Source organism: Nyctibius grandis, chromosome 8, assembly GCF_013368605.1.
Source record: "Nyctibius grandis isolate bNycGra1 chromosome 8, bNycGra1.pri, whole genome shotgun sequence".
NCBI lineage: Eukaryota > Metazoa > Chordata > Aves > Nyctibiiformes > Nyctibiidae > Nyctibius > Nyctibius grandis.
In genome coordinates this window covers 44269757-44282023 of record NC_090665.1, presented here as the reverse complement: position 1 = coordinate 44282023, position 12267 = coordinate 44269757, and the positions used below count along the sequence as shown (strand labels likewise).

At 53.9% G+C, this 12267-nt stretch overlaps 1 protein-coding gene across 4 annotated transcripts in view; it reads left to right on the top strand.

Annotated features, from left to right (window-relative positions):
* SSBP3 (single stranded DNA binding protein 3) overlaps positions 1 to 12267 on the top strand; it is a 54733-nt gene that overhangs the window by 29020 nt on the left and 13446 nt on the right. For all 4 annotated transcript variants that reach the window (XM_068405885.1, XM_068405884.1, XM_068405887.1 and 1 more), the window contains exon 5: positions 7045 to 7134. In XM_068405885.1, coding sequence (XP_068261986.1) covers positions 7045 to 7134 — 90 coding nt within the window. The remainder of the gene's footprint in view (positions 1 to 7044; positions 7135 to 12267) is intronic.

Genomic DNA, 12267 nt, shown 5'->3' with positions numbered 1-12267 from the left:
AGTGTTTGGTGCAGGAGAAGATAAAAGTCGTTGGTGCAAGGAGCTGCACGGCGGCGGTGGCCGGATGGCCCTCGGTCGAGCCCAGCGTCCCACACTGATAGACGAGCGGTAGATTAATAGTCCTAAGCAATTGCATTATCTAATGAAAATTTTATATAATTATTTTATATAACTTTTTTGGCAGGTGGACCCTGAAATGGATGGTATTGATTGCTGGAAAAAAGCCTGGCCTGTCTGTTGCTAGAATTATTAGAGGAGAATTGATAGTAATTAAGACCGGTGTATTTACAGCATTTTCCAGGCTGCTAATTGCATGAGATCCACTTGAGCTGTTTGGCAATGGGGAGGGTTCGTGCACTGGTTTTAAGGTGTAGGCTGGACGTGGGTCTTCATACTCTAGTTTTAAGGTGTAGGCTGGACGTGGGTCTTGTGCCTTGGAAGATACTGGCAGTGGGAGAGCTGGGACCCTCAGCTTCCCCTTCACTGCAGGCTGGGATGGGGGCACTCAGGGATGCCCAAAATACCAGGGATGGGGTGCATCCGTGCGCCCGACCGCGCGGTGTGAAGCACCAGAGCGCTGTCCTCTGCAAAGCCCTTCCTAAGCTGGGGGAAGCACGACTGGCAAGCCCGGCTTAACTTCCCAGAAGTTTCCCTTTGTAAACCTTTCCGCACACACGCGCGTGCAAAACCGAGCCTAATTGCGTTGAGTCTGTATTACACCTCCTGTGCTTATCCCACCCCCACCCCCCCTGCCTTTAATTCGGTCGCTGTGAAATTTTTGCAGCCCTGCCAAGTTATTTCCTTGGGATATATTTAGCGAAAGCCAGCTCAGCAGCGCGCGGGGTGTTTGCGTAAGGCTGTTTGTAAATGTTAGCAGGAATGCTGTCGGGCTGGCGGAGCAGATGTCCCCGAGATGCTACCAAGAGCCTTATTTACAAACTTGTAAATGACTGAAGGGGTTTCCTTCCCGGGGATAAGGGGGACGCCGACTTAAAAGATTAAAATCCTATTGTTTCGTGGCCGGAGCTGCTGTCTCAGATTATCCTTTACAAAGAGGGGGGAAAAAAAAGCCCCGTATTAGCTTGAAACACCATTCAACTGTTGTGCCTTTTATTTTTTTTTTTTAAAGTTCAGGGGAAATACAGGGCTGGGATTTGTTTCTTTTTGAAGGAGGGGAAAAAAGTGGCCGAGCGTGGCTGTTCCTGGCCGGGCGTACGCTAGTGCTTTGTGTGCCGGGGCTTCCCGTGTGCGGCGGCTCGCAGGTGATGGGTTTAAAATAAGCACAAAAAGCTCGAGCTGTCCTCGAAGTGTAATTAAGCTGAAGTTGTGTGCACAGCTTGGTGTGCCACGGGCGCGCGGCGATGGCGTTTGGGTGGTGTGGTGGCACTGCTACGAGCCCATTTAATCTATTTTTTTTTTATATCTTCCTCTTGCCAACACGCAAAGCTTCATTCTACTCGTCTTTTACCTCCTCTTACCCTAAAATAAACCAAAACCGGTTTGTTTTGGCTCCTGGAGCATCCAGCCAAGTGGAAGCAGCACGGTCTCCGGCGTGTCCCAAAACCACCCCGAGCCCACCCGAGAGCCTCTGCGAGCGCTGTGGTTTTGAGCTGGGTGCCCACCACCGGCACGTGGCCAGCGATTGCACTGGCTTCGGCTGCAGCGGGCTGGTGTTTTGTGTATTTTCATGCCCGTTGATGCAACGCAGATGCTGGCACCAGGGAGGGGAGCGATGCAGGAGAGCATCTGAGGGCTCGGTCCGGGGAAGCGGTCGGCGTGCTGTCCTCCCCGGCGTTAATCGGGTTACTGCGAGGTGCGGGAGGGTTCTGTTATTAAATTTAAAACCTGGCTGTATAAGATGAAGGCAGCTTTAACGAGATGAAAAGGCTTAACTAGAGTCCAATTAAATTCCATATTACCTGTTTACGCAGCCTGCTTAAGTCCTGACCTGCACGCTGATTTCTTCCTTAGGCTCCAAAGCCTGTGCTCTAGGCAAAACAATGAAATCAAAGGAGACGGATAGATACCAGATCACCAACACGTCCCGAGCATCCCTGCGCCGGAGGCAGCTGCCCTCGAGTGCCTTGTGCCGCTCGCGCTGCGGCTGCGAGGTGTGAGATGCAGCCAAAATCCTCTGCTCCGCTCTTCTGGAGACGAGAGTGAAGGCAAAAACATCTTGAGCCATAAAAGCAAATGTCCAGCCATCCTTAATTTGGTTTTAGGTTTGTAACGTGAAGACATTTTTGCCCTCCCCATCTCGCTGCCGGGTTGACGGAGGCTGGGGCTGGCCGAGGGGCCGGTGCTGGTGGTGCTTCCCACGAAGGGAGCAGCCTCTCTGCTGCCTGCCAGCACCTTGCACCGCTGTTTTGAGGTTATTTTTATTTAAAAAATAAAGTGTTTGGTGAAAGCCAGCCACAGAATGTTTGGTGAAAGCCAGCCACGGGATGTTTGGTGAATGCCAACCACAGGATGCTGGAGCGAGCTGCACAGCTGCCTGTGCAGCCTAAAGCTGCTGGCCCCGAGCGTGCGGTGGGGACACTGGTTCGTGTTTAACAGCAGAGTAACGATGGGAACGTCTTTCTCATCGTACATAGAGACCATGGCTTGTGTTGGTGAAGCGTGGCGGGTCTGGGTGGGTGGCACGCTGGGGCTCGGCTGGTGCCCTGCCGCCCCGCGGGGTATCGCCTCGCTGGGGCGCTGGGAGCCTTGGAGGGTGGGATGCGTCAGGGTGCAGCACCTCAGCCCACCTTCCAAATGCTCTTGGAGGCGGCTCAGGCTTGTCCAGCGATGAGGATGAGGAGGGAGAATCCCGTTGCAGCATCCCGAGGGCTGCCGTGCGGACAGCGCATCCAGAAAGCTCCTCAGCGTCCCAAACCTCCCCTTGGTGGGTGCTGCCGTTCATCACTGCGGGCACCCCGGGGCTGGAGGCAGCAGCGTGCTGTCGCGGGCGGCGATTTCAGCCCACCAGCTCCGCGCTGGCTGCTCTGGTTTTGAAATTCAGCCCCGGGAACCCCCTCGGCCCCGGTGGTGCCTCACGGCTCCTCTCACGTCGAGCGGGCAGCAGGGCGGGGGGCAGGAAATGGCTCGCCGCACCCTGCTCGCAGCACAGACCTGCACTCTGCGTTAAAGGCAGTAAATAAATAAAAGCACCGGTCCGCAGCTCCTCCCAGGGCTCGGCGGCCCGGGGAGGCGGATCGGGGTGACCCCGCGGCACTGGCGGGGCAGCTCGGGGCGCTGGGGCTGCGCCGGGGCCGGGGAGCTGCTCGGTGCGGCCGCGCTGGTGCCTCTGCCCCGCCGCCCTGAAATGCAGTTGACACAGCGGAATAACCTGGTTTCTTCCTAAGGATTAGGTTAAGAAAACAAGACGGTTTTAATGGCCCTTTTACATCCCACGTAGATTTTGGCTGAAGAGCCCGACTGGTTTGGCAGCGCAGCCAAACAGCACATCTTTTATTTTTCTTTTTTTTCCCATTTTTTCCCCCATAACCTGATGCCAGCGGGCTCCTACCGATAATTCAAGTGCCCAGCCTCCTGGCTGTGCTGTTTTGTCCGATTTCCATCGCCTCCTGACCTCCATCCTTCTTTATTTGCAAAGCTATACTCGCAGGCAGCGGTAATAAATCAATTAATGACTCTGATGAATCGTTTAATGGCTGACAAAATAACGCTACAGTCAACAGCTTGGATCTCTCCAGCAGTACCAGAAGACGCTGGTTGACTCAGGGTAGGGAGACGAAACAGAGACTGTTAGCTCAATTAGTGCAATTAGTGTGCGATTTAAAGGCTTAGACGGCATCTGCTGGCGTACGGAGCCAGTGTGTTAACTGAGAGCTTCGGTTTGGAAGCGAAACGCAGCGATCCAGATTGTCATCGCTCCGCTGGCTTCCACCAAAAAAGGGGAAAAAATCCAACGTAAGTGGGAAAAAAAATTAAATTATGTATATATATAAGTATGTGTGTGTATATAGCTATATATGCATGCCCCAGGAACTGGATTCTGTTCCCAACATGGAGCAAATTTAGCATCTAGTAAAAGGCAAATGAGCCGGTGTGCTGGCCCTGCCGGAGCTGTCCTTGCTCGTCTCTGGCAGCATGCTTTGGTGGAAGGAAATTTCTTAACCAAAATGGTGAAAATAAGCCAGGTGGGGGAAGTTGGGAGGGCAAAAAAGTCCTATTTTTTTGGAAATTGGTGCTGGAAAGCCCTTGGGGTTTGGGTGCTCCCCCTTGGGGTCTGGGTGCTCACCCTTGGGGTTTGCGTGCTGACCCTTGGGGTTTGGGAAATTTGTTCCCACTGTCTTTTTTTCATCCTTCTTCTTCCTTCTCTGGCTCATCCCCAGGGTTTTGCAGAGCTGCTCCAGCTGTAGCTGAGCTCCCATCGCTTCTGCGGGGCTAAAGGTGCCTCCGTGTTTACCTTAGCGGCGGTGATGGGGAAGGGAATAAAAAAGAAATAAAATGTCACTTCGCAGCCTTGTAAATCATTCATCAAGGGCTGACCAATTTGGCTCCCGTCCTACAATATGCTCAGGGCACTTGTGGGTTTTTAATTACCGAGTTCTGCCAAGCGCCACATGTGCGAGGAACTTTAAATCCCCGTTTATGCCGCGAAGGCATAGGTGAGGTTTTGGGGTGCTTAAGGTGGAAAAATACTCTGCGGTTTTGTGGAAAAATGGGCATTTGCTTTAAGATTTTCTTTGGCTGCTTTGCCCTCCTCGCTCCGCTCCCTGTCGCAGAGGGAAGGAGGAGGGCAGCGTGCTTTGCCCCTGGATCCCCAAATAACGTGGCCATCCTCACCCCACGCCGCTTCGGGAGCCGTTTCGCTTCGAGAGATTCCCCCAGCAAAGGATTATGGTGCGCTGGAAATCTCTTGAAACCATAAAATATCACCTTGGCAGCTTTATTGCAGCGCTCGCCGCCTTGGGAGAGAAGCGTTTTGCGTGATAGAGGGTTTAATAAAGGAAATTCCAAATGGGCTCGCTGCAGTTTGGGGCTCGGTCTCATATATTTTTGCATTAAGAACCGTCATCTGCTTTGCAGAGAAACTGCAATATGTTCCTGGCCTTGGATTAAGATTTGGTTTTACTTTTATAGCTGACCCACTTGGGGGGATGGAGGGAGGGGGAGAACTGGGTTCACTCCCTCTCCCGTCTATTTTTGCTGCTGTCTGATGTATAAAAAGAGCCTGGAATGGGCAGGCTTATTTTTCCTGCCAGGACTTTTTTTATTAACTGTAAAAACACTCAGATCTGGCCTTTGCTGTTGGTGTGGGAAGGCTGCTCGGGATGCCTTGTTCGGAGGAACGGCAGGAGCGTGGCGTGGGCTGCACCTGGGGGCGCAGGACCCCACAGCCACAGGGGGACCCTGGGTGTTTCGCAAAGGGGGTCTCTTTTTGGGGAATCAGCCTGTGGCGTCGTCTCCGGTGCTTGCAGCTCTGAGATGCTGGAGTGGGAAATGCAACCGCTCATCCAGAATGGTCCTGGCTTTCGTCCTTTATCCTGCCTTCGTCCCGTGTCCTGCCTTCATCCCAAATCCTGCCTTCATCCCATGTCCTGCCTTCATCCCATGTCCTACCTTCATCCCAAATCCTGCCTTCATCCCAAATCCTGCCTTCATCCCGTGTCCTACCTTCATCCCAAATCCTGCCTTCATCCCAGATCCTGCCTTCATCCTGTGTCCTACCTTCATCCCAAATCCTGCCTTCATCCCAAATCCTGCCTTCATCCCGTGTCCCACCTTCATCCCGTGTCCCGCCTTCATCCCGTGTCCTGCCTTCATCGTGTACCCTGCATGCCGGCTCCTGCCAGAGAGCGTGATGGAGGGGGGCACGAGGGACGGCCCCCGGGAAGGCACAAGGCAGCGGTTAGCCTGATACTCTCCTGCCTCTGCTGGGCTTTCTGGGCCAGAATAGCGAGATTCCCAACCAAACGTGGGGGTCCCACCTTGGCAAGCCTTAGTCCTTCATAATAATCCTTAGTTTTCTTGGCTGCCCAAGTCCTGACACCCCGGCTCCCCACCTCTGCTCGCATCCTGCGGTTGTCACCGCATCAGATGCGGTCGGGGGCCGGGGCTGGCTCGGCTGCTGTCGGGATGCGGGGTTTGGTGGGGTCAGGGTGCTCCCAGCTTTGGGGTAACACCAAGCCTGAGCAGGCTCATGTGTGCCTCATCTGCTCATGGGATTTCTTTGGTGAAAAATTTTTCCACCAGTTTTTTTTTGTGGTGGACGATTTTCCTCAGCCCAGCCATATAGTTTTAGGTGCGTAAGTCCATTGTAAAAATTCATGGAGGGAGTAGTTGTGTGATCCAAACCCAATTAATATTGCTGAGGCTGCCTTGTGACTGCCCTGGGAATGGGGGTTTGTTTCGCGATGGGTAAACAGGAGTGCACTTCAGTGGCACAGGTATCGCTCCTAGCGCGGCAGGGACGGTGTCAACCGGGGTCTTTGGGGAAAGACTTTTTCCTTACCATTTTCCTGCTGGGGAGGTCCCTCCTTTTCGGGGCTGGAGCTGCTCAGGTGGCTCGTCCTGAGGAGGCACGGCGGGGAGCATGACCCCACAGATTGGGTGCGATGAATTTGGAAATTCATAATAAAGCCTTGGTGTGCTGGTGAGGTCGGGGAGGCATCTTTTTCAGAGGACAGAACTGAACTGGCGAGCGTGCGGGGGGAGATGGGGTAAGAGAAGCATTTAGAAAGCCTTAAAACAGCTTCTGCCTGAAGTGATGTGTTGGATGAGGCTCCTTGGTGGGTTAACGAGACTAAATGCCTGGGTAAATGAGTAAATAAGCCCCAGAACGATCCCCGGTTTTTGTGCAGCCATCTTCTCCATGGGTGAGTCGCAGAGGCCAGTGCCCCTCTGGCTCTGAGCATCCTCTGCTCGTTCCCCTGCGGGGGGAAGATGCTCGGGGCATGGGGAGCGATGCTCAGGGCTCTGGAGGTACCAGCCTGACTGACTCAGCATGGTGTGGCAGGAGGACAGCTTTTTTAATGTGTTTTTTTTCCTAAGTCTGACTCAAACCCACCGTGTTTGTCCTGGTTTTGTTCCCCACAGAGTGCAGCTGCCGCCCCGAGTCCCGTGCTTGGAAACATTCCCCCGAACGACGGGATGCCCGGGGGCCCCATCCCGCCCGGTTTCTTCCAGGTAGGCTGCCGCTCTTCCCGGTGCTGCCTCCGCACGTGTTCGCTATGCTCTGGGTGTCAGCGCTGTCGTGCCTGTGTTTTTTTTTCCCAAGGGGATGCTAGGGAAGCAGCGTGCCCACGTAGCTGGCCTGTCTAGGAATAACTCCTGTCCTGCTGTCCTTCCACGTTTGCTTTCTATTTTTTGTGGCCTTAAAGCGATTTTCTTTCTTCCTCGAAGAGGTTACTGTGTATTTACAACCGATGTTTTTTTTCCAAAGCTGCTTGGTTTGTGTTTGGGTTGAGATTGTGTTTGTTCTCCGGTCCTAACAGACGTGCGTAATTGAAAACATTCTGGATTTTGATTCCTGAAACTTCCCCCCCGCCCCCTCTCTGGTTAACCGCTTGATTTTTTCCAAATGCAATCACTGAAAGCATTAACAAATGCTGGCTGCGGCTGCAGGCAGGGGCCGGCTCCAGCCAAGGCCCCGCATGCCGTGGAGGCACCTTGTAAGCAAATACCCAGCAAAGTCCCCAAAGTCCCCTCGCTCCTTCCTTCTCCCGCGCCGAGCTCTGACCAAGGAGGGGGTAACGTACGTTTGGAGTGACGCTGGTGGAAAGGATCTCGACAAGCACACGGAAAAGGAGGTTTCAAAACTTGAACCGTGGGGGTTTTTGGGGGGTTTCTCTGAAATCTCTTGCGTGGCGTGAGCTGGTTTGCAGCGGCGCGAGCTCTTGGTGCATTAAAATCTTTGTTCTTGAGGAAGAAACACTTGTTCGTGTAACAAATGGGATAAGAGTTGAAAGGAATATTTGTTTTGGCAAGCTGGTATTTTTTTTTTTTATCTGGGCTTGTGATTTGTATATGGGAGAAGTTCTCGGGCAGTAGACAGGCGGACTCGATAAGGCGCTTGTGATTTATTGTGGCGATATCTGAGCCCGATATCACATTTGTGTGTGTATGGGAAGGGGGAAGGAGGGTCCTGTCTTTTTTTTTTTTTTTTTTTTAAGAGAGATCCCATTTCCTGAACATGCTTCTGACAAAGTAAGAATATCTGATATTGATCGGGAACCCTAAAACAGGCGAATCTCGTAGCAGCGCTCGGCGGCACGGGGGGAAGCCGACAGCAGAGATGCTATCTCGCAGGTCAGAGCTGCTGCCAGCAATTCGAGTGCCAAGCTGCTGCTTCCAACAAATGTGTCTCCCAAAAGCCCTGATCTCGCCTCGCAGCGAAGCTGACTGTCCTTTGGGGCTCCTGCTTCACGCAGAGCCGCGAGGGCTGCGAAACTGGCACCAAGTTAGGGCAAGGCTTCAGGAGTACGGGTTGGCTTTGCCCGAGAGAGGAAGGTGAGGAAGAGGAGTCACGTCTCCCCAGACGTGCTGTGCATGCTCCCGCCTTGACTCTTCCCGTTGGCAGCCTCCAAGCTGTCCCCCCTGCTTTCCTTTCTGCCCTCCCATTGCATTTTTGCACCGAGGGTCCGATTCAGGAGCAGACAACCCATCCTAGCTCCCTGCCTCGTGCGGCTGGACCAGGAGCCGCTGGGGAAGAGGGGGCTCAAAAGCAGCCCTGCTTTCTTAGGACCTTTGAGGGGGAGGTCCTGGAAACCCAGCAGAAGTAACAGTACCAGTACAGGTGTCGTGTGCGGGGATGCTGCTCATCCCCGGAGCTGCCGGAGGGAAGAGGGGACGGGTGCCGATGCATATGGCTCGCATGTGACATCTCCAGAGCCTGCCTTTCCTGAAAGCCCTTCAACATCTGGTTTCTCCTCCCAGCCCTGGGGATGGAAGGGAGGAGGGGAAAAGAAAAATCCCACCTTTTAACACAGTCTGAACATCCCCCCCTGTGAAAGCCTGTCTGATTTATTGCAGGTGCTGGAGCTCGTTCCAGCTTCAGGAGGTGCTGGAGACCAGCTCTTGCAGAGCTGGGCTGGAGGCTCGGCGACGAGCCAGTCACAGCTCGGGGGTCATTTCCTATCTCTGTAGGAAATTAAAGCACTAGACTTAAGAGGGCAAAACCAAAAAGGTCACAGGAGATGCAAAGGACTTCTCCCTTGACCCTTGGTGTGCCAGCCCTGGGGGTAGGTGAGGTTCCTGGTGGTGCCACCTCGGCCGGTGCCCTCCTTGTGCCACAAGACTGGAGCATGGAGGGGGCTGGGGGGGTTTCAGCATCTCGCTCTTCTGCACCATACTGCAGGCACCAGGGACCTGCAGGGGATATCCCTGAGGGTAGCAGGCATGGGCAGACCGTTTTTGAGAGAGTTTAGAGGGCTTGATCCTGTTCTGGCATGGTGGGGCATCACACCAGGAGCTGAGGAGGGAGTCACCAGCGCAGCTCAGGTAGCAGAAACTGCACGCTGCCACCCTGGGGGGGCATGAACCCCCCCCAGCCCCATGCATTCAGATGTGCACTGCTGTTTGGCAGAGGGAAAAAATTATACGGACCGTTCCTGGGAGCTGGTGGCCCAAAAACCCCTGGGAGCGAGCTTGGAGGAGAAGTGACGCGCCAGGAAGGGGAGACGAGAGGAGGAGTCCAGGCTGCTGCAGCCGCCGTCTTGCAGGGAGAGTCCCTTCCCCGCGCTGGTGCTCAGCACCGACCTTTGGGCTGGGGGCGAGGGAAATGCAGCCTGCAGAGTCTCCCAAAACCTTCCCAAAACGATGGGGAAGGAGAGGCCGTGGGCGCCCTTGGGTTGCCAGGGCATTGCGTGGTGCCAGCCGGCGGCACAGCGTTGGGGCTGCGCTCCGGACAAAAGGTGCCTGGGCTGACGGCCGGCGTGGGTAGATGCTTTTATTTAAACCTCTCTCTTTGTCCCGATGAGATGAGCAAACAAACCTTCTGCTCATCCTCCTAAAGGTCACCGGAGGCGTTCCTGCTTTTGTTTTGAAAGCTGGATGGATGCCGGGGTGCAGATCCCTCAGAGGAGGGACGGGGGGTGGTGCTGGGGAGATGTAGAAAGGAAAATTAAAAACTGAAAGCAATTAATAGCACACTTTCCTAACACTAAATAAATGGGGGGGGGGCACACCCAGTCAGCAGCCCCCCCCCCGCGGCCGTGCCTCCTCTCCCCGGCGCGAGCTCCCCGTACCCCGCGCTGATGAAATGGAAAGTTGACCATAAATCAATGTCGGCGGCTCCGTTCGCTGTGCATCAGCTATGCATCAGCTATGCATCAGCGGCTCCGCGCCGAGATGCACCAAAACAAAGCGCCGGCTGCTCCGTGTTCCCACACTGCCCCCTAATGCAGAGAGACCTCGGGAGCCGGGCAGGACGGGGGGCTCCGGAGACTGGGGGGGGGTCCCCCGACATCCCCTGCCCTCCCTGCCTCGCCTCCCTGCATCCCAGGGTGCAGCTTTTCGGGTAAGGTCGCCCATGGCAGGTGAGGATGGTGAAACCAGGGGTAATAGGGTGGGGTCCATGTTGTCCTCCTGCCTCCCCAGGTGCCACCATTTTCCCCCGGCTTGGCTCCACGGGCACCTGATTGTAGCAGAAGCTGCCACTGACACAGAATCACAGACTCAATCAGGTTGGCAGAGCCCTCTGGGATCATCGAGTCCAACCATTGCCCTGACACCACCATGTCAACTAGACCGTGGCACTAAGTGCCATGTCCAGTCTTTTCTTAAACCCCTCCAGAGATGGTGACTCCACCACCTCCCTGGGCAGCCCATTCCAATGTCTAATGACCCTTTCTGAGAAGAAATGCTTCCTAATGTCCAACCTGAACCTCCCCTAGCACACTGTGGTTAACCAGCTCCCAGGGTGGCACGAGAGCCACAAAACCCGGCTGCCCTTCCCAAAATCCCGGGGCAGAGCTCGGTGTCAGCCTTGCAGCAGGCAGGGTTTGAAGGAAGGTGGCTTGCGAGCTGGAGGAGAGGAAAAGCAAGCGTCGGAGAAAGTTTTTTTTCTGGAAGTTTAGTAGGATGCCCAAGGCTTTTGTACCGAGCGTCTGGAGCATATGGTGGGATTTGCAGTCAACTTTCTCTCGGGTGCTCCAGCCAGATGGAGGTGACTGTTCTTGGCTCCAGCTGACACGGGTTTGTTTCCTGAAGAGCTCGTGTTAAACATATTCCTTAAAACCAGGCTTCTGCAGTTGGGAGCCCCAGCTGCACGCGAGGCAGAGCTCCTGCCCACGGCTGCCTTCCACCGTCTGCGGGGGAATTTTGCCCACATTGCCTTGCCTCCCCTTGCCCTGCCTTGCCTCCCCTTGCCTTCCCTTGCCTTGCCCTCTCTCAGGAAGGTGCAGTTGGGTCCTCACCCAGCACCACGTGCTGGAAGGTGGACATGGTCCTCCTCTCTGGAGCATCTTTCCTAAAGGCTGCTTCAGGGATATCTTTATTTTTTTATTGACAACTTGCAAAACTTCCTTCTCCTTTGATAGAAATAAAGCTCCTATCCAATAAACCCAGGCACATCTTTAATTAACTAATGTCCATCTCATTTACTTTAGTATTTTCTAATGTCAAAACCGGTAGGCAGGGGCAGGTATTTTAAAACACAAGACGCCTTCCTCTTGCTAGCTGTAAATTATCGGTATCTCGTGGTAGCGATACTTTGCCTTCTCGTCCCATCCTGCATTGCTCTGCCACCCCCAGACGTGCTTGGAAATGTTTTTTAAATAGAAAAACTCCCCCATTAGCTGCAAGTATGTAGCCCATAAAACATGATCCATTTGTGGTGAATGACGCTGGAAACATAAATTGACACACGCAGAGCTATGATCGCTCCTGCCATTTTCCATCTTTAATATTTTACAAGAAGTTTGAGGAGTCGAGCTCGCAAAAGACGGAGTGGAAATAAACCTGATCGCCTGGAAACTCCCCTTAGAAAGCAGCAGCAGCAGCAAACTTGGGTCGTCTGGTGGGCCAAGTTGGGCTTTTAAAGTCCCCATAGTGTAGAGGGGGGAAAAAATGAAGCGGAGAGGAGGTTGGGGCACCGAGACTTGTCAGAAACAGTTTCCTCTAACGCCATTTTAGCTGTTTGGGGTTGTTTATTGGGGTTTTTTTTGAGGCAGCTACAGGAAGGTGAAGAATAACCCCCACACACGTCGCAAGACATCCAGTTTGAGGGGAGAAAAAGATGAAAACTGGAACTTAAACTGAGAAAGGGTGGATTTAGATTAGATATCAGGAAGAAATTCTTTGCTGTGAGGGTGGTGAGAC